At 38.6% G+C, this 19150-nt stretch overlaps 1 protein-coding gene across 1 annotated transcript in view; it reads left to right on the forward strand.

Moving 5' to 3' along the window:
* The window catches only part of LOC124595028 (molybdenum cofactor biosynthesis protein 1-like), a 40715-nt gene extending 21989 nt beyond the window's left edge, over positions 1–18726 (forward strand). The window contains exon 4 of the mRNA XM_047133587.1: positions 18671–18726. Coding sequence (XP_046989543.1) covers positions 18671–18726 — 56 coding nt within the window. The remainder of the gene's footprint in view (positions 1–18670) is intronic.
* Positions 18727–19150: the final 424 nt, after the last annotated feature.

Genomic DNA, 19150 nt, shown 5'->3' on the forward strand with positions numbered 1-19150 from the left:
GTTATCGGAACCGGCCACCGTCCCGATCATTTAGGATAAACAGGAGTTCACTGTAATAGACTCCTTGCAACATGCTGTGTCATACTGCTAGGAGCAGCCAGACTATGGAATTGCCGTCCTGCACATAGGCTGCCATTAACACCCAAGCAAATGACTGCATGTGAAGTGGTGCCATGATCGAGAAGTACGGACTGCTAATGAATGGTGTCACATTATGTTCACTAATGAGTCCCAGTCCTGCACTGCTCCAAATGACTATCGTGGAGAAGTTCGACAGTGACCCGGGGAGATGGGGAGAGGTCCCATTCTTCCACATTTTGGGGGGGGGGGTCACAAAGCAGTCCCATGGTGTGGGGAGCCATTGGGTATGACTTCAGGTCACGGCTTGTAATGGCTGAGGGAACTCTGATGGTACAGCAGTGTGTAATAGTATTGTGGTGCTATTTTTCAACAGGCCAGTGCTTGTCCACATGTAGTGTGTGTCTCTTTAAGTTGTCTGCGTGATGTTGATATACTCCTGTGGCCAGCAAAATCCCCATATCTGTCCCCGATAGAACATTATGGGACCAACATGGACGTTAACTCCATCCCACTGCCTGTATCCATGATTGCAATGTCCAGTTACAACAGTTGTGGATCACCTTTCTCAGGAGGGTATGCAGCAGCTTTACGACATCCTCCCGCACTGTCCAGGCCAGACAGGGTGCATTGCTGTGTTGATAAGTGGGCTCAAACTGATAAGTTCTGTGTAAATTTGACTCTGTTTTGTTATCACTGAAATAACATCGCATACCCTCTAAATTAGCTATGTTTCAATTTGTTTTCTCCCCACCTTCTGAGTGTCTCACTTTTTTTCAAGCAGTGTAATTTAAGACAGACATAAGTATATGAAAATGGGATGGCATAACACATTGCTATTCAACTATGCCCCTAAGAAAATTGTAAGATAATGGAGAAGAGCAGGTGCACTATTACACTGACTAGAATGTAAACTTAAAGATAGAATTATATTGTGTAACCTATACCGATGATGTAATACTAATTGACAAAAACATCACTGATGTGCTAAAGCAATTTGAAATATTAAGGGAGCAATCTAGGAAAATTGGACTAATAATTTCACCTGGGTAAAAAATTAATGGACGATACCAAAATGGCACTGGGTGAACTTATATAGGCAACAACATAGTATTCGGTGATACAGAGTTTAAATAATTAGGTGAAAAAGACCACTGAACATCATAATGAAAAGAAGGCATAGAATCCAGACTTCAGAAAATACAAACTGTCTCTCAGTTAACTAAAAGTATTTTTCCTGGAACTCTAAAATCTAACATTGCACAACAGTGATCAAATTAGAATTTCTTTATGCATGAGAGAGACTCTTTGTCCAACACAAGACATGAAAACAGCAAACTGAATTAGAAGAATGTAAAATTGTAGTAAAAATCTTAGGTCCAAGAATAAAAGTTGGAATACATCACACAGAACCCAGTGTGAAATCTCCAGGCAAATTCCTAAAAACTCTTGTTACAATGTGTCTCCAAAGAATCCAACTTGTGGGACATACAGAAAGAATGTATCCAAACAGGCAGCTCATTGGATTCCCACATACTTGAAAAATAAGATCCAACTGATGAAAACAAACAGGAAGAGACCTTACGAAATTGGAATCACCACATTTACAGTATTCTGATGTAGTGATGAGTCACACAGAGTGCAGTTTCACAGTAGCTTGATCGATGCTTGTACTTGTGTATGTAGTATATGCAAGTGTGTACAGCGTCTCTTCTGGTGTACTCACAATATGCTAATTTAGTGGCCGAGCAGTAAACCGGATCCCTACTCGGTTCCAGTGTGCTGTGCTAATTATTCTTCTTCACTATACATTTATGCTTGGAGCTGCAAGAGAGGCCATTTTCCGGATAGTGCCACAAAAACAACAAATTCTCAGATATCAGTTTAACTTAAACTCTTCAACATCATAGACAACATTTCACATTAATATGTTGCAGAACACTAGATTAGTGTAAAAAATTGCCAGAGTAAACATTGTTCTCCATGTGACAGATTGTCACCCGATGTCCAAAATCGATAAATTTTATATCTCTGCACAGAGAAGCAGCTGGTTGGTCATTGTCATGTGTGGTGCTAATCAATGGGTCGAGCTCGTTGCTGGCACAGCGCCACCTCAGAGTAAGTGGCCCCTCATCCCAGCAGGTGGCGATGTTTAAACACCCGTATAGCTCCCAAGACTTACTGTGTCTGTGGATAACTCCGTCTCTGCACAGAACTTCCCACATTTCCCACACAGTGGGCCCTTGTGTCTCTTACACACAATAAATCTTCAAACTTCTTTCATTGGCTAAGTTAAATTTCGAGTGTGACGTGCTATTTCGTAAAAAATAGCAAACGGTAGACATGGATGTTATTGTGACACTTTCCTAAGGCAACATTTGTGTATTACACTTGTAGAAGTGCACTGCAACATAAAACAGTAGTCCGTAAGTTCAAACAATGGAAACTACAGGTTGGAATATCAGCAGTGTAGGAAAAGATAGAGTGCTAATTACCATAAAGATGGCACGTTAAAATGCAGACAGGCACAGTTAAGACACTTACACATAAGCTTTTGGCCACAACCTTCATCAGAAAAAGAAATAGAAATACACACCATTCATTCACACAAGCAAGCACACCACACACACACATGACCACCAACTCAGACAGCTCAGGCCAGAATGCTAGCCTGTAAGTTTGCTACACAATAAAATAATTATTCTGAGCTACAAGAAAAATGGATTCAAAGAACTAAACTGCTTGAAGAAAAAAAAGGGAAGCTCCCTGAAGCAACGTAGTTTCACGAGTGTGCATACCAGTGGTAAATTATGAGAGTCGCAACTCTCTGAAATGGATAAAAAGGTCACCAGATTGCATTAGCTTTGTTTGTGTCTCGGATTGTTACCATGAATGGTAGGAGCTATAAGAGATGTGAAGAGCGTAAGATGTTGAGTGATCCCTGTGAAGGACACAGATGCCCTGTACTTCTGTGAGTCAGCACTATCAGCACGTAACAAAATTTGAAGGGGCCTAATTGTGTGTCTCCATTTGCCAGGCTGATTGAATTATGCAGTATGCAGATTTGTGAGACATTCAGATGTGGTAGTGTCCCCATGTTGGACTGCTTGGGTACATAAGGGCGGCTTGCTTGTCAGCAAGCTTCCGGTTGACCGTGTCTGACGAGCCCATGGGAGAATTGCTGCAAGTACGCCGAGCACATTGTAACCCTTTCACACCTGCACCTGTCATGTGATCAGCAGTGAGTCACATTCTACAAGACCCGCGATGACAGTTGTCAGTGAGTATGACAACGACATAGGGAGAGGGCGTTTGGGGCAGCATCGGATATGACTTCAGGTCACTCTGACAGCACAACAGTATGTCATGGACATCCTACATCCTCATTTGCTACCTCCATGTCCAACGGAGTTACAAGAGACAGAGCAGTGAAAACATATCCAGTTGTTGACTCACAAAACGGTTTTGAACTGTGACGCATGTAGTCTTAAGTGAATCATTCATACAAAAAGAAAAGAAGAGGAAGCTAAAGTCAGAATGTGAAAAAATTTGAGAATGGAATAGATATTTGAAGACTTCACACTTGAAACTCCCAGTTTTCCTATTGTGAAAGTGCCTTTGTGACCATATGCATTTCACTGATGATAAACTTTTTTTTCCCCCTGGGTCTTGGCTCCATATTTTTTCATCCGGTTGAGTCAGAATACTTGCATAGTATCTGTGAGGTATTGTTTCAGTCTTGCAAGCTAATCTAAAATACAATCCCTTTTGCATCCTAGAAAACAATGACCACTCTTTCTCTCAGATTAAGTCACCTTGGCTATTTTTGTGCAACTGCTGTTTCATTTCATCCACGGGAACAGATTGGTGCATAGAATCAGTTGTGTGTCAGATTGTCCCAAATTGTTTTTCACATTAGGTTGTAGTCAGGCTTCAACAGACATGCCACTCACTTTCTGGTATGGCCACGGCATCAACTGTTTTGCACATCTTTTTAATTACTGATCTTGCAATATCACACTGTGTTCTTTCTCAGCATTTTCATATTTGATTGTAATTCTAGGAAGTAGTTCATGAGTCATCTTACAGAGACATATGCCACATATGAATTCAGCCACCCATTCCTTAACTGTTGACTATGAAGGAACTCCCCCCATGAACCATGGACCTTACCGTTGGTGGGGAGGCTTGCGTGCCTCAGCGATACAGATGGCTGTACCGTAGGTGCAACCACAACGAAGGGGTTTCTGTTGAGAGGCCAGATAAACATGTGGTTCCTGAAGAGGGGCAGCAGCCTTTTCAGTAGTTGCAGGGGCAACAGTCTGGATGATTGACTGATCTGGCCATGTAACATTAACCAAAACACCTTGCTGTGCTGTTACTGCGAACGGCTGAAAGCAAGAGGAAACTACAGCCATAATTTTTCCCGAGGACATGCAGCTCTTCAACTTGACTAGAAGAAGAGATCGGTTGGTAGGACATGTTTTGAGGCATCAAGGGATCACAAATTTAGCATTGGAGGGCAGCGTGGAGGGTAAAAATTGTAGAGGGAGACCAAGAGATGAATACACTAAGCAGATTCAGAAGGATGTAGGTTGCAGTAGGTACTGGGAGATGAAGAAGCTTGCACAGGATAGAGTAGCATGGAGAGCTGCATCAAACCAGTCTCAGGACTGAAGACCACAACAACAACAACAACATGAAGGAACTGACTCTTAATAAGTAAGATGATGCCTGTAGAAAAGTACAACAAAACAGTAATCTCAAAAAAGGACAGGATAGACAGTACATTCTGCAGGACATATTCAAAGTGATTGGTAAAAGAGACTTGGTGTGTTAAATGCAGCTTTTGATTACATGATAATTGAATTGGATAGATAAACAACCTACTTGCTAAGTGGCGGCAGAACACACACATAAAAGAAGATTATAATTAGGCGAGCTTCAGAGCCAGTAGCTCATTCTTCAGGCAGAAGGGTTGAAGTGGAAGGAAGAGGGGTGAAGGATAGGTCTAGGAAAGAGGGTAGATTTTGAGAAAGTTACCCAGAACTGCAGATCAAGGGCTGACTTTCCAGATGGGATGTGATTCCACATCTACATACATACTCCACTAGCCACCATATGGTGCATGGCAGAAGGTACCCTGTCTCACTACAATAGTCTGAATAAAATTACTTGATAGTTGACATCAATCACTTGCTGCAACAATGTTGCCACATTGGCTACCAGCTACCGTTTGGTTACAGGTGACAACAAACAAGCAGCTCACTTCACAAATTATGTTAAATGTTTAACACAGAGCAATTTTTCTAGTGGCTGGTGCAAGGTATGTCAGAAATGTTGGATACTCTGTCGACTATTGATTTAAAGTGACCAGTGACTGAACTGGGGCAGACGACCCGTTTTGTATCTCTGACTGTAAACTTGTGTCCTAACCCAGCCGAGAAAATTGTGGTCAACAGTCTGCAGCAGTACTAATATCATGATCGCTTTGTTCATGGCAATTAAAGCTAACCCTTAAGGGTAAACTCACGACAACAAAAACTCAATTTCAGGGCTGAAAGCAAATTGAAATTTCTCCATGTCATTTGTTACCTGTAACTATCCTTACACTAGCTGCACATGCTGCCATGTTAGAAACCAGTGAACAGTCCATGTGGGCACTTGGTCGTGGATTATAGATGACTGAGGCAGATTCCAAATGAAGAAATAATGACAGGAAGAAAAATAAGACCAAATAGAACAGTCAAAACAATGATGAAAAATGATGCAGCAAATTATTAAAAATAAAAAAAAAAAAATATATTTAAACCAATTAATTGAATGAAAATAATAATCACACTCTTTTGGTTAGATTTAAAAATAAAAATTTTGCTACATTGATGAGATTCAAACCTACAACATGCTACATATTAGATTAATCTGCCAACCATTGTGCTATGCCACAGCACTGCATGAAGTATTTATATATGTGAATGTAGTGACCCAGTTGCAACTATGAATTGCAACCTTAAAAATTTCAGTTTCACGCAGTGTAGTGAAAAGCTTATCTAATGTAAGATGATCTCTGTGAATATGATAACTATATGTATGATACTGAATCACACCTTGTGCTGAGTTATTCAGTAGTGTTTGGTTAGTGCTATGAATGAAATGTGTGTCTTTCATTAGCATTGTTAATGTGTGTTGTTTTTGGTGTAGGTATCGCGTGTCATGAAATACATAATAAAAGTGTCGGGCTCGTAATTCGGGATACAAATACATCAAGAAAGAATGCTGAACCAGGAATTGGAAGTGACTGGCCAAGTTTGGTGGAGTTTGGCAACAGCAGACAGTTCAAGTGTGACGCTGACTACTCTTATTGGCGTTTGAAGTGCCAACTATCAAGTAATTTTATTTCAACTGTAGTCAGTTCCTTTCCCGTTCCATCTGTCAATTGAGTGAGGAAAAAGTGAATGTCTATATGCCTCTCTATGAGTCCTAATTTGTTGTCTCTTATCTTTGTGGTCCTTACGCATAATGTATGTTGGTGCAAGCAGAATTGTTCTGCAGTCAGCACAGTGTTCCTCAAAATCCCTCCAGGGATTCTCATTTGAGTTCCAGAAACATCTCCATAATACTTGTATGTTGTTGTTTCAACCTACTGTTAACAAATCTAGTATCCTGCCTCTGAATTACCTCAATGTCTGCTTTAATTCGACCCCTTGCGGATACCAGACACTCAAACTGTACTCAAGAAGAGATCACACTAGCATCCTATATGTGATGTCCATCACAGCTGAGCCACACTGTAGTAAAATCCACCCAACAAACAAAAGATGATTATTCGCCTTCCCTACCATGACCCTCACACGTTTGTTCCATTTCATATCACATTGCAATGTTACGTCCAGATATTGAAACAATGTGACTTCTTCATTCATGACACTACTAATGCTGGATTCTGGCATTATGGATTTGTTTTTCCAACTCATCTGCAGTAACTTATATTTTTCTACATTTAGGGTTAGCTGTCATTTATCACACCAACTGGGAACTTTGTCCAGGTCATCTTTTATCCTCCTAAATCACTCAACGATGACACCTTCCATACACCACAACATCATCAGCAAACAACCACAGATTACTGTCCACTTTGTCCATCAAATCAGTTATGCACATAGAAAATATGAGTAATAGCGCTCCTATCACACATCCCTGGAACGATCCTAATGATACCCCAGTCACTGATGGACACTCACCGTCGGGATAATGTAGTGGGTTCTATTACTTCAGAAGTCTTTGAGCCACTCACATGTCTGGGAATGTATTCCATGTGCTTGTACCTTTGTTAAAAGTCTGCATTGAGTCATTATGTCAAATGCTTCTCGGAAATCAAGAAATATGGAATCTGGGTTTGTGAATTTTGTGATGGCAAAGTTAGAGGAGCAATGCATCTGCATTAAATTTTGTGTGAAACTCAAGAAAACCTTTACAGAGACACACCAAATGATGCTGGGAGCCTATAGCGATGAGTACTTAAGCCATACTCGGTGTTACATATTATTCACACGTTTTAAAAATGGCTTTACAAAAGTCAAACATGATCCTTGTTCAGGACGCTCTTAGATGTCCACTGATGATGCTTGTGTCAGGAACGTCAACGAAATTGTGTGTGCCAGTCGAAGATTCACTGTCCGAGAGATTGTAGAAGAATGTAACATTTCAATTGGATCATGTTATGAAATGACACAGCATCTTGGAATGCATTGTGTTGCCGTCAAGTTCATTCCACGCTCATGATTCAAGACCAAAAAAACTTTTTGGATCTTACAAATGAGACTGAGATGTTCCTTGTGAGAATAGTATGACCCCTGCAGACTTCTTTTTATTTCCAAAGGTGAAAAGGATGAAGTTTTGCAATGGTAGATGAGATAGAAGAAAATTCGCAGACGGCACTTTACGCGACCCAGCAAGATGTGTGTCAAGACTGCTCCTGGAAGTGGAAATGATATTGGGAGCAGTGTATCAATTTTGGAGTAGAGTATTTTGAAGGAGACAATCCATAGTAACTAAAAGATAAGCATAGAAAATTTTGTGGACAAAGTTCTGGAATTTTTTGAACAGACATTGTATGACAAAAGGGCATGCTGAGTTGCCCATGAGTGATGCTTTGTACTGATTTGTGGACATAGACTTATTGGTCTCTATGAAACTGATTAGATTCAAACCCAGAATATGTTCAAGAATTCTGCAGCAAACTGATGTTATGGGTATTGGTCTGTAATTTCGCGGGTCTGTTCTTTCGCCCTTCGTATATACAGGAGACGCCTCTGTATTTTTTCCCCAGTTGCTTAGGTCTTTCTGCTGGGTGAGAGATTCACAATAAATACAAGCTAAGTAAGGGTCCAGTGCCATATAGCACTCTTTGTAAAACCAAATTGAGATTCCATCTGCAACTGGTGACTTATTTGTTTTTAATTATTTCAGGTGTCAGGGATGCTTACGAGGGTGGTTTGAAAAGTTCTTGAAACAGAATAGAAAAAAAGTACTTATGTCACTGAAACTTTTTTGTTTTTCAATGTACCCCGCTTGTAGATTAATTCACTTGGTCCAACAGTGTTCCAATACCTTGATCCCATCTCGACAATGATTTTCCTCCAGGCCTACAAAATAGTTGTCAACTCAGGCTATCAATTCTTAATTTAAGTGAATCTTCATCCACAAAGAAAAATTTTCAGTTTAGGGAAGAGGCACGTGTGGCAACAATTCATACCTTAGTTTGTGTAATTTTACCATGGCGATGGCACATGCGTGCGAGCGTGCATTGGCTTGATGCTAGATGACTTTCTTCCTTATTAAACCTGGCCTTTTTCTCATATCTTTTGTTGCAATTTGTCCAGAAGGTTAGCATAGTATTCTCCAGTAATTGTTTGCCCAGTGGGGAGATAAAGTACAAACAGAATCCCCTTCTCATCCCAGAACACTGATGCCATGATCTTCCCCGCTGAAGGAATTTGGTGGCGCATCCCAGAACACTGACGCCATGTCCTTCCCCGCTGAAGGAGTTTGGCGACGGAGATTCAGCATGTTTCCAATGCTTTGATTGTTGCTTTGTCTCTGGGGTATAGTAGTAAACCAAAGTTTCCTCGTGGTCACAAACCAGCACAAAAGTTCTTGTTTGTTTCTCCTAAAACAGGCCAAACAGTGTTGTGATATGTCCATTCTCATGTGTTTTTGACCCAGCATCAAGAGTCGCGGCACCCATCTTGTGAATACCTTTCAGATGACATCTGGCAAGCGTGAGCAATTTCATGCACTCTAAATTGGTGATCCTCCTTGATCATTATGCGCACTTTTGCAATGATTTCTAGAGTAGTGACACATCTTGGCTGACCTATTCATGGATGATCATCATCTAAGCTCTCCTGACCAAATTTAAATTCATTTATCCACTTGGCAACAGTTGAAGACAAAGGAGCAGAGCCCCTGGTGTATTCTGGAAATCGGCATGAATGTCCTTCGCTTTCATACCTATCTTTATGAAGTACTTCATCACTGCTTGAATCTCTACCCGTCTCCCCCCCCCCCCCCCCCCCTCCCCCGTCTTTGCAGATCACTACACAGGAACAACAACAGAGCCGTGTCACTGCCACAGCTCTCTTCCAAGAGCACTGACATGGCACATGTTTACAGGTGATTGTTGTTAGGTGTCTTTGTGCTATTGTCAAATGACGGTATGTTTATATGATTCTCTTGCATGAATTATTTCTTAAATGTAAAATTTAAAACATTTATCTCCTACTGCCACACCAGACTGGTCAAGTGACATGATGGAAACCTTTGACTCACTTAGTGATTTTACATAGGACAATAATTTCCCCTGCTTCTCAGCCAGATCTTTTGCTGAGGTATGACAGTGGTAGTAACCTTTCCTTGTTGCCATTTGGCATTCTCTTTTGAACCAAGAGTGCAGTAGCTTTTCCTTCCTCAGTATTTTCCGAATTTCATTGTTAAACCACAGTGGCTCTTTTGCATCCTTAATTCGTTTACTAGGTACAGACTTGTTGAGAGTGCAATTCACGATCTGTTTAAGCTTTGACCATAATCTCTCTACGTCCATCTTAATGGAACTAAGTGATGTCAGTTCTGTCTAAGTGAGATGCTAACATCTGCTTATCTGCTCTTTCTGGCATGAACGTTTTCCTAGCCTTCTTGACTGATTTATTAATTTTTGTAACCTTAGTTATTATGATGTTATCATGATTATTAATCCTCATCTCTATGCTGAAGTCATTGATGATATCTGGCCTGTTTGTAACTACAAGGTCTAAGATATTTCCATTGCATGTGGCATGCCAAACTAGGTGCTCAAGACAATTTTTGAAAACCACATTCAAAAGTGCTTCACAAGATTGACTGCACCCCCTGCAATGAAGCCATAGGCTACCATCTATACTCAGTAGGCTAAATTAACCTCCAACTAGTATTGCATGATCTAGGTATTGACGTGCTACTGTCTGTAGACTTTCTGTGAATGGCTCCAAAACTGTCATAGCAGAACCGGGTGGCTGATTAAAACATTCATTAATTAACTTGATTTCACGTAGACTTGTTATATGCAACCAGATAACTTCACTGTCACAATCAGCTTTGACCTCAATAGAGACAATGGACACTCCCTCTCCTACAGTGTCTAACCTGCCTTTCCGATATATATTCCATTAATCACTAAATATGTCAGAGCTTTCTACTCTGGGTTTCAGCCAGCTCTCAGTCTCTGAGAATAATTTGAGTGCGAGACTTTCCTGGATGGCAGTAAATTCGAAAACTGTGTTACAAGTACTTTGACAACTGATAAAATTTTGACAATCTACACTGGAGTGAATTCAAAAGATAAACCTCAACCAACATTGAATGTATCTTGGTGATAAAGAGCCCAAATAAATAAATAGATGATTTTATTCCATTTCATCTGATTGAATGAAACACACACAGCATAACTACTCAGAAAACAACTATAGTGCTGATTACATTTACTATCATACATGTAGCACTCTGAGAACATTTCACCTTGTCATAGTAGTCCTGTGTTTTGGGACTAGGCAGTGCTTCATTCCACAAAGCGAAAGGAATGGCTTGTGTAAAAAAAAAAAAAAAAAAAAAAAAAAAAAAAAAAAAAAAAAAAAAAAAAAAGAAGAAGAGGAAATAGTGGTTGCTGGTGTTTTTAACACTATCATTCAATTTAGTTCCTATTGTGAACTTTGCAGCTAGGATATGTAAATGCTCTGAGACTGCTATTGATAATATCTTTATGAACAAATCTAGGGGAAAAAAGTCATATCACAAAACCAATAGTAAATGGACTATCTGATCACAACGTGCAGCATCCTGTGTTAAATGTTGAAACTTGTCAGGATAAAAAAAATATTAAATCTGAGTACAGGAGGATAATAAATAAGCCAGAAATTGAGGAATTCAGGAAATTGCTCAAAGACATGAACTGGAGAGATGTTTACCTGACTCAAATGGAAAATACAAAGCATTTATTAATAAAGTTACCTCCTCTTTTGAAAATTGTTTTCCCCTAAAGGTAACTCAAATCACACAGAAGTCAAAAGATAAACCATGGATTACACAAGGAATAAAGATATCATGTGGGGAAAAAGGAGACTGTATCTACTATCTAGGAACATTTCTGATATTAGCATTGTAATGCATTACAAAGAATACTGCAAAATATTGAATCAAGTAATCCAGAAATTGAAGTAACTTTATTAAGAGAAAAAGATAATTGTATCAACAAAATAAGAACTGTATGGGATATAGTGAAGACAGAGAGAAGTGGGGCCAAAAAGGAAGTAGAACAGATAGCTCTAAAAGTAAATGAGGCTTTGGTAACAAGTGCATGTAGTGTTGTAAATCTCTTAAGCAAGACTTAATTTTTGTTACTGACGGCTCGGGGTTATCAGGTTCGGTGAATGGTGCAATGGAGTATCTGGGACCAGTCTTTGAAGAACATTGTGTAGAACCTATTCGAGGAACTTTGAATTCCGACCATTGCTTCTCAGTATACTTACTCCTTAATGAAATTTGTTGCAAGTTACATATCTATATTTCCAACAAATAGCTCAATACATATTATCAATACTAGGAATAAGAACAATCTACATAAAGACCTAAAATCACTTATGTTGGTCCAAAAGGGGGTCCAATATTCAGGAACACACATTTTCAATAAATTACCAGCACCCATTAAAAACTTGGTTTCAGATAAAGCACAGTTTAAACAGAGTTTGAATGACTTTTTGATAGGCAATGCCTTCTACTCTATAGATGAATATCCTAACAGAGACTGAAAGGCCAGCTTAAGTAAAAATATGTTAGATTTAAGTTTTGACAGCACTTGGTTGCAACAGTCAATATTAAGTATTTTGTGTATGATAAATTTATTAATAGTGCATAACAATGTTTCATTCTGACAGCGTATTAATTCTGTAAATATTAGCTTTTCCAGTTTACTGTATTGTATTCACCTATTTTGACAATCTCGTGACAAATGATCAGGGAAGTATTCATTATATTAAAATGTTTTGTGTTATACATTCTGACATGTTCCACACCCTCGAGAATCATCATATTTTTTCGGTGTATGTAACAAAAACTGAATCAAATCAAATCCAATCACCATCTCTCGTCATGTAATAACTTCACTTCTTCTTCTTCCCTTGTCGTCTCCTGTTTTTCCAGTACTCGTCCATCTCCTCCTCATGTTTTTCCCCCTTTATTCTATTCGTGTTGTTCTCAATCCCCTATTTCTTCTGCATTGAAAGCCTTTTATTTTTATTTACTTATTTTTTTTATTGAGGTGAGTCTCTACGGACTGCGTGGTAACAACCGACTTCACTCTAGTGTCCAGGTCTTGTTCTTGCTCCAGCTTTGACTTCCTGCCAGTATCTTCTGAGCCCCTCCAAGAAGTGCCTTTTTATGCTCTTCAGATAATGGTCCTCACTGTCTTTCGGATGTTGATGCCATGTTAAAACCTTGGTAGTTGGTCACCAATCTTCAAAATTTGTTCCTTTCAGGAATTTCTCTCTGAGATACCAATCTGCTTAAGATCTTTTTCACATTCTTTGAACCATCTCGGCCTCGTTTTCTTAGATAGGATGAAACTCCGTATTCTTTTTGTTAGTCAATCACCGTCCATTTTCATGAGATGACCATAAAATAACAATCATTTCTTTGTAATGGATGCTGTGATAGGTTCTGTCTCACTGCACGTGTCCTCATTTGCTCTCATTCGTCATTGTCCATCGACCCATCTATTACCTTAGGATTTTCCTTAATATCCTACACTCACGCTTTTCCAGCCACTCAGCTTGACCTTGTCTATTCGTGGTCAAAGTTTTGGATGCTTATAAGCCCTCAGGTTGTACAACTGTATTATAATGTTGGAACTTGGCCCATATACTCATAGACTTTTTGTTATAAGTATTCTTTGTCAGTTGGTATGCTTGGTCTAACTTCCTCATCCCGACAATTGCTTCTTCTTTTAATCCATTCTCCTGGTGGATGACTTCACCGAGATACCTGAAATTCTTAACTCATCCGATTTTTTCCCAGGTTGGTTATCTTCCATTCAGGTCCGTCACAGATGTTCGTCATATATTTTGTCTTTTGAATAGAGATCTGGAGTCTAACTTTTTTCATCAATTTCTGACAGCCTATTTATCTTGTTGATTGCTGACTCTATGTTGTTAGCAAAAATGGCCAGGTCAGCCGCAAAATCTAAGCAGTCAATGCACACCCCTTTGTTCTTAGGACCAAGTCTGAACCACTCTTCATTTGTTTCTTCTTGGGCTAATAACTTTCTCCACTCTCGAATGACCTTTTCCAAGACACAATTGAAAAGGAGAGGGATAGTCCATCTCCTCGTCTTATGTCCGTTCTGATTGTAAAGGGTTCAGGTACCTCACCCATAAGTTTAATTTTCGACACTGTGTTAGCAAGAGTTTGTTTGATCAGCTTTCTTGATGTATTATCCACCCCAAACTTTTCCAAAATATTCATTAATGCATGTCAGTCGATGGAGTCATATACTTTCTGAAAATCAACAAACATGACCACATAGTTATTTCTTCCAATTTTTTTTTGTACCTCATGATGTTCTTCAGGTTAAAGATCTGTTCTGCGCAAGAATCACCCTTTTGGAAACCAGCTTGATAGTCCCCAATCAGTTGGTTACAATGATCTTCTATTCTATTCTGTATCACTTTCGAGAGAATCTTATATGGAACAGATACTAATGAGGTACCCCTATAGTTATTGACATTCTATTTATCACCTTTTTTGTGTAGACGATGGATTAAAGCTGACTGCCATTCAGTTGGTATCATCCTACCTCTCCAGATCTCCTCAAAAAGTTGGACTAGTATATCTAGAGTTTCATTATTTGCCAGCTTCAGTAGTTCCACCACTATTGAATCCTCTTCAGCTGCCTTATTATTCTTAAAGTTGTTGATGATCTCTTTGGTCTCCTCTTTACTAGATGGAGATGAGGGGTAGTTTGTGGATTGGGGCACATACAGCGAATCTTTCTTTCGGTTCATCACAATTAAGTAGGTTTTCAAAGTAACGAGACATTATCTTGCAGTTTTTTTGTTGGTCAGGCTGAGTGTGGTGTGCGTACTGTAAGACCTTCAGTGCACACACCATCAGATTATTTGACTTGTTGCTCTAACAAAGTAAGCGAGTGTCAGCAATATGTCTCGTGGTCTTATCATGGCGTATTTATCTTCTGCCATTAGGTCAGACGATAGAAATGCCACTTGCACGCTGAGAGTAGCAGATTGACGGTGACCAACTTTAAACAGAACTTGATTAGTTTTCACATACATTTATTAAAATAATAACAAATATAAAAATTACTTAACTTGATTCTGGATGCTATTTACAATTGACAATCTGAAGTTCCTTTGGTATTGATACATTAATCTTATTCTCACATATATCTCGGGTACTTGACGAAAGTGTCTATACATTTATCTTCATGGCAATGTACAGGAATATGGTAATCTTATTAGGCGCAAACTGAATCTTGACTATGGACTGGTACAGACAATTGTAGAACTCGTACAGACTGGTACAGACTATGCAGACTGGTACAGACTAATGCAGACTGGTGCAGACAAATGCAGACTGACTGGTCGAAGGTCTTTACACTCGTTATAATACCTCGCACGTTCATGTATCACTGCGCGAGTGTGATGCGCGAGGAGAAAGTGTTCTATCTTAGCAGCAATCTCATTGGCTGTGTTACATATTAATACGTGAATCGGCGGAAGCAGAATTTGGTCCGTCTCTGTGGCAGCGCCATCTCGTAGTGCGGAGATGGATGAGTGCTGCGCCTGCGCTGTTGTGCTTAGCGGGGCTCACTCTAGTGGGAAATTTGTGTACGCGCTGAATACGCGGAACTATGTACACAACACTGAGCTTTCCATTTTCGTCTCTAAAACAAAAACTAGGGGCTTGGTATCCTTTCAAATTCGATTTGAACGTCTGATAGAAGTCTCTGACATTGTTTATCTGGAAACGCTGATCGATCTGTTATAACTGCTGTTTCTCATGCAACTGCTTAGCCCTTCGTAGAGTTCTGGCTGCATATTTTCGAACTTCATGGAATACATCAAAATCATCAGGTCTCCTGGTAGAGTTCCACTTTTTCCATGCACTTGCTGTTTGGCCCACCACCTCACCACAAACCTCATTCCACCATGTATGATTCCTCTTTTTAGCTGTCAGGATTTTAGTATTAACTGCTTGTTGGATCATGGAGTCAATGTCTGCCCATTTATGGGATTCAACTGTCAGTTACTGGTGGCATTGTTCCAATATGTTTTGATTGATTTTGAGCTTCGCAATATCATATTTATGAATTTTATTTCCAGTTTTCACGGTCTTATTGAGAGGGATGAAATTAATTTTGATCTTGGAGAGGTGATGATCCTTTTAAATTCAGTATTTTATCTGTAAAAAGGTTTCTTTCTATTATTTCTGATTGTTTGATGTTGTTTCTTTCTTATTTCTGTAATCCATGCTATCATTGATTCCTTCTTCCAGAACTACTCATTCAGTAGAGGTCTCTAAAAAAAGATTAATCTTCTTTTAGCCATTACTTCTGATATTTTCTCAAAATTTTTGTATATCTCCTCATTACTTCTCATTTTCCAGCCATCTGTAGCTTGTATTGCAACCATTATTTTCTAATAATGCTCCTTTGTGGAACCTCTGTTCTGTCCAGCTTATAGTTCATCATTAGGCATCCTCATCCATGTAAACATCCTGGTCATACCACTGTGGGATAGTGTTTAAATTTGTTTTTTTTAGTTGTACATTTCTTGTTGTAAATATCCTTTGTCAAACGATTTGCTCTCTCCAGTTTGCTGACTCTTGCATCTACTGTTAATTCTTCTAGTCCATTTTGTTGTACAGTTTGTCCAATATATTTAAATTTACTTCCTAATGCTATTTTACATTTTTGTTTTTCTAAGAGTGTTGATGCATTGTTTGAAATTGTCATCAATGTTGTTTTTTCGGCTGAAATTTTGGGACCAGCTCCCTTTGCTATTTCTTCCAAAAGATTTCTTTCAATAACTGTCTGCCAGATTTTTTGAAAGTATATCAGAATCATCTGCAGAAGCCAGGCAGTTTACCTTAATTCCATTTGTTTTTCATCCTAAAATTATTGGTTCAATTTTGTGATTTTTTTTTCTCCAAATTCCAGATACTTTCTATTTTTTCTAGAATGCAGTGTTGCAGTAAAGGTGATAAACTGTCCCCTTGTCTAACATCAGTTTTTATTTCAAATGGTTGAGATACTTCTCCCATAAATTTAGCTTCTGCCATCCTATTTGCTAGTGTTTTGAGGATTATGTTTGCTTTAACACAAAATTCTTTGATGATTTTACCTATAATTTCTCTGCCTACCAAATCAAATGTTTTCTTGAAACCTATACATGATACTATTATAGGTTTGGTGATTAACAGTATGTGGAGAATTATCGATTTTCTAATAAACATCTGTTCTGTGCAGGGTATTCCCTTTCTAGAGCTCCTTGAGATTCTCCCAGTTATTTGTCTAAAGTTTCTACAACTCTGTCCAGAGAATTTTTGATAATATTTTGTATACCACTGGCAGAAGTGAGGCATCTCTGCAATTGTTGACATTTTGTGTTTCCCCTTTTTTTCATAGCTGTGGATTAATGCTTTCCATAATCTCTTCAGCTTTCCAAATGTTCTCAAACAGCAGTTGTAGATCATTTGTGTGTTCTGACTATTTCAATAATTTTTCTGTAGTGGAGTCTTCATTTGTTGCTTTGAAGTGTTGGAATGATTTGATGGCTTCATGAATTTATTGTTCTGTTAGTGGAAAATCTTCCTCCAGATGTTGTGGGACTGCTATTATATATTGCTACAATGTGCTGTTATTATTATTGTTGTTGTTGTTGTGGTTGTTTGGTTGCCTGTTCTTCAGCACTATCTTTCTGTTTCGTTTATCTATTTGCCGCCATTTTAGCCCATTTACCGGTATTTTCAGCTTGTTTTTCACTTATTTGACCTTTTGGTGGCTCCTCTTGAAGAGATCTTATTTCTCAGCATTTAAAATTACATCATCTGCTGCTCTTTCGCAACTGAATTTCATCATGTCCATCTTCCTTGACTCAAGATCCTGAATTTTCATCCTTAATTCTTGAACAGTCTCATTTCTCTTTTTGTGTTTTCCAGATGAAGAAACTTTTGGTCCTCAAAGCTAAGATTAGTATCAGTTTTTTTATTTGTTTCTGCCTATGGCTGCTATATCTCTTTAGTTAGAATATTTTCTCTCTCTGTATTTGATTATAGTCTAAGTCTGAATATTTTTATAAGTACATTTATTGCTGTAGCAATGAGTAAAATAAATTGTATTGCACTGCCTGTAGCATGTAGCACCATTTTGACTGTTAGTCCTCTTGCTGTACAAAAAGTAGCTTTGATGATTACTTAATGCAAGTATTTTGTAAGAGCTGTGGAATGGTTAGTATCTGTTTATATTTTTCTGATTAATTCAAGCTCGTCAATGCACATCCTCTGTTAAGGAAATATTTGAACTGAATTTACTGTGTGTTAAATATAAGCAGTGGATCCATTGGGGTAGTCTTTTTGGTAGAAATATGTCAAGGTGAACAAAACTGGAGATGAAATTTCCTGGCAGATTAAAACTGTTTGCCCGACCGAGACTCGAACTCGGGACCTTTGCCTTTCGCAGGCAAGTGCTCTACCAAAGCACGACTCACGTCCGGTACTCACAGCTTTACTTCTGCCAGTACCTCGTTTCCGCTGCAGAGTGAAAATCTCATTCTGAAAACAGGAGATGGTGAAGGAAGAGAGGGAAAAGATCAACATTTGCTTCTCATCAGCAATATAACTGGGTTGCAACATTCAGTGAAAATTATCTGTGACAGGAAGTTGTCAGAAATACATTTTTTGAAGAAACTTTATGTTTGTATAAGCATTTATTAAATTTAAAAAGTTGGATTTCATCTGTTAATACAAAAGATAATGTTTTGCATTGCAGGCATGCTAAACCTGTCAAAGATGAAGAATCGGCCAATGATTCTTATTGGAGGATAACAGTGTGTATAACTTAAACTTGAGATTCTTGAAAATAAAGCTAGTCAGTATTTCTTAACAGTACTGATTTAAATACATCTAAAGATCGCTGTTACCTAAATGAAAGTTGACGAGCAAAGTCTTAGTGGACATTTGTATAAAATTGTCATAGGTGTTATTTACAAGAAGAGTAAATAGTTTCAATAGGAATGTGGTGAGACATTTAACAAATGTCATGACCACACATTAATAGGACCTTATAACACTACCATTATGATATTAGTATGCTTTTACGTAAATAACAGAAACCCTGTCTCTATGTTGCCACGTATAACCCTCTTACTAAAATTTAATTTAGTTTCCAAATAAAATACACTATGGAAGGATAGTCCTGTTTATAGGAAAAGATAATCAATAGAGTTATCCTTCTTACAGGATTTACCAT

Source organism: Schistocerca americana, chromosome 2 (assembly GCF_021461395.2).
Source record: "Schistocerca americana isolate TAMUIC-IGC-003095 chromosome 2, iqSchAmer2.1, whole genome shotgun sequence".
NCBI classification, from domain to species: Eukaryota; Metazoa; Arthropoda; class Insecta; order Orthoptera; family Acrididae; genus Schistocerca; species Schistocerca americana.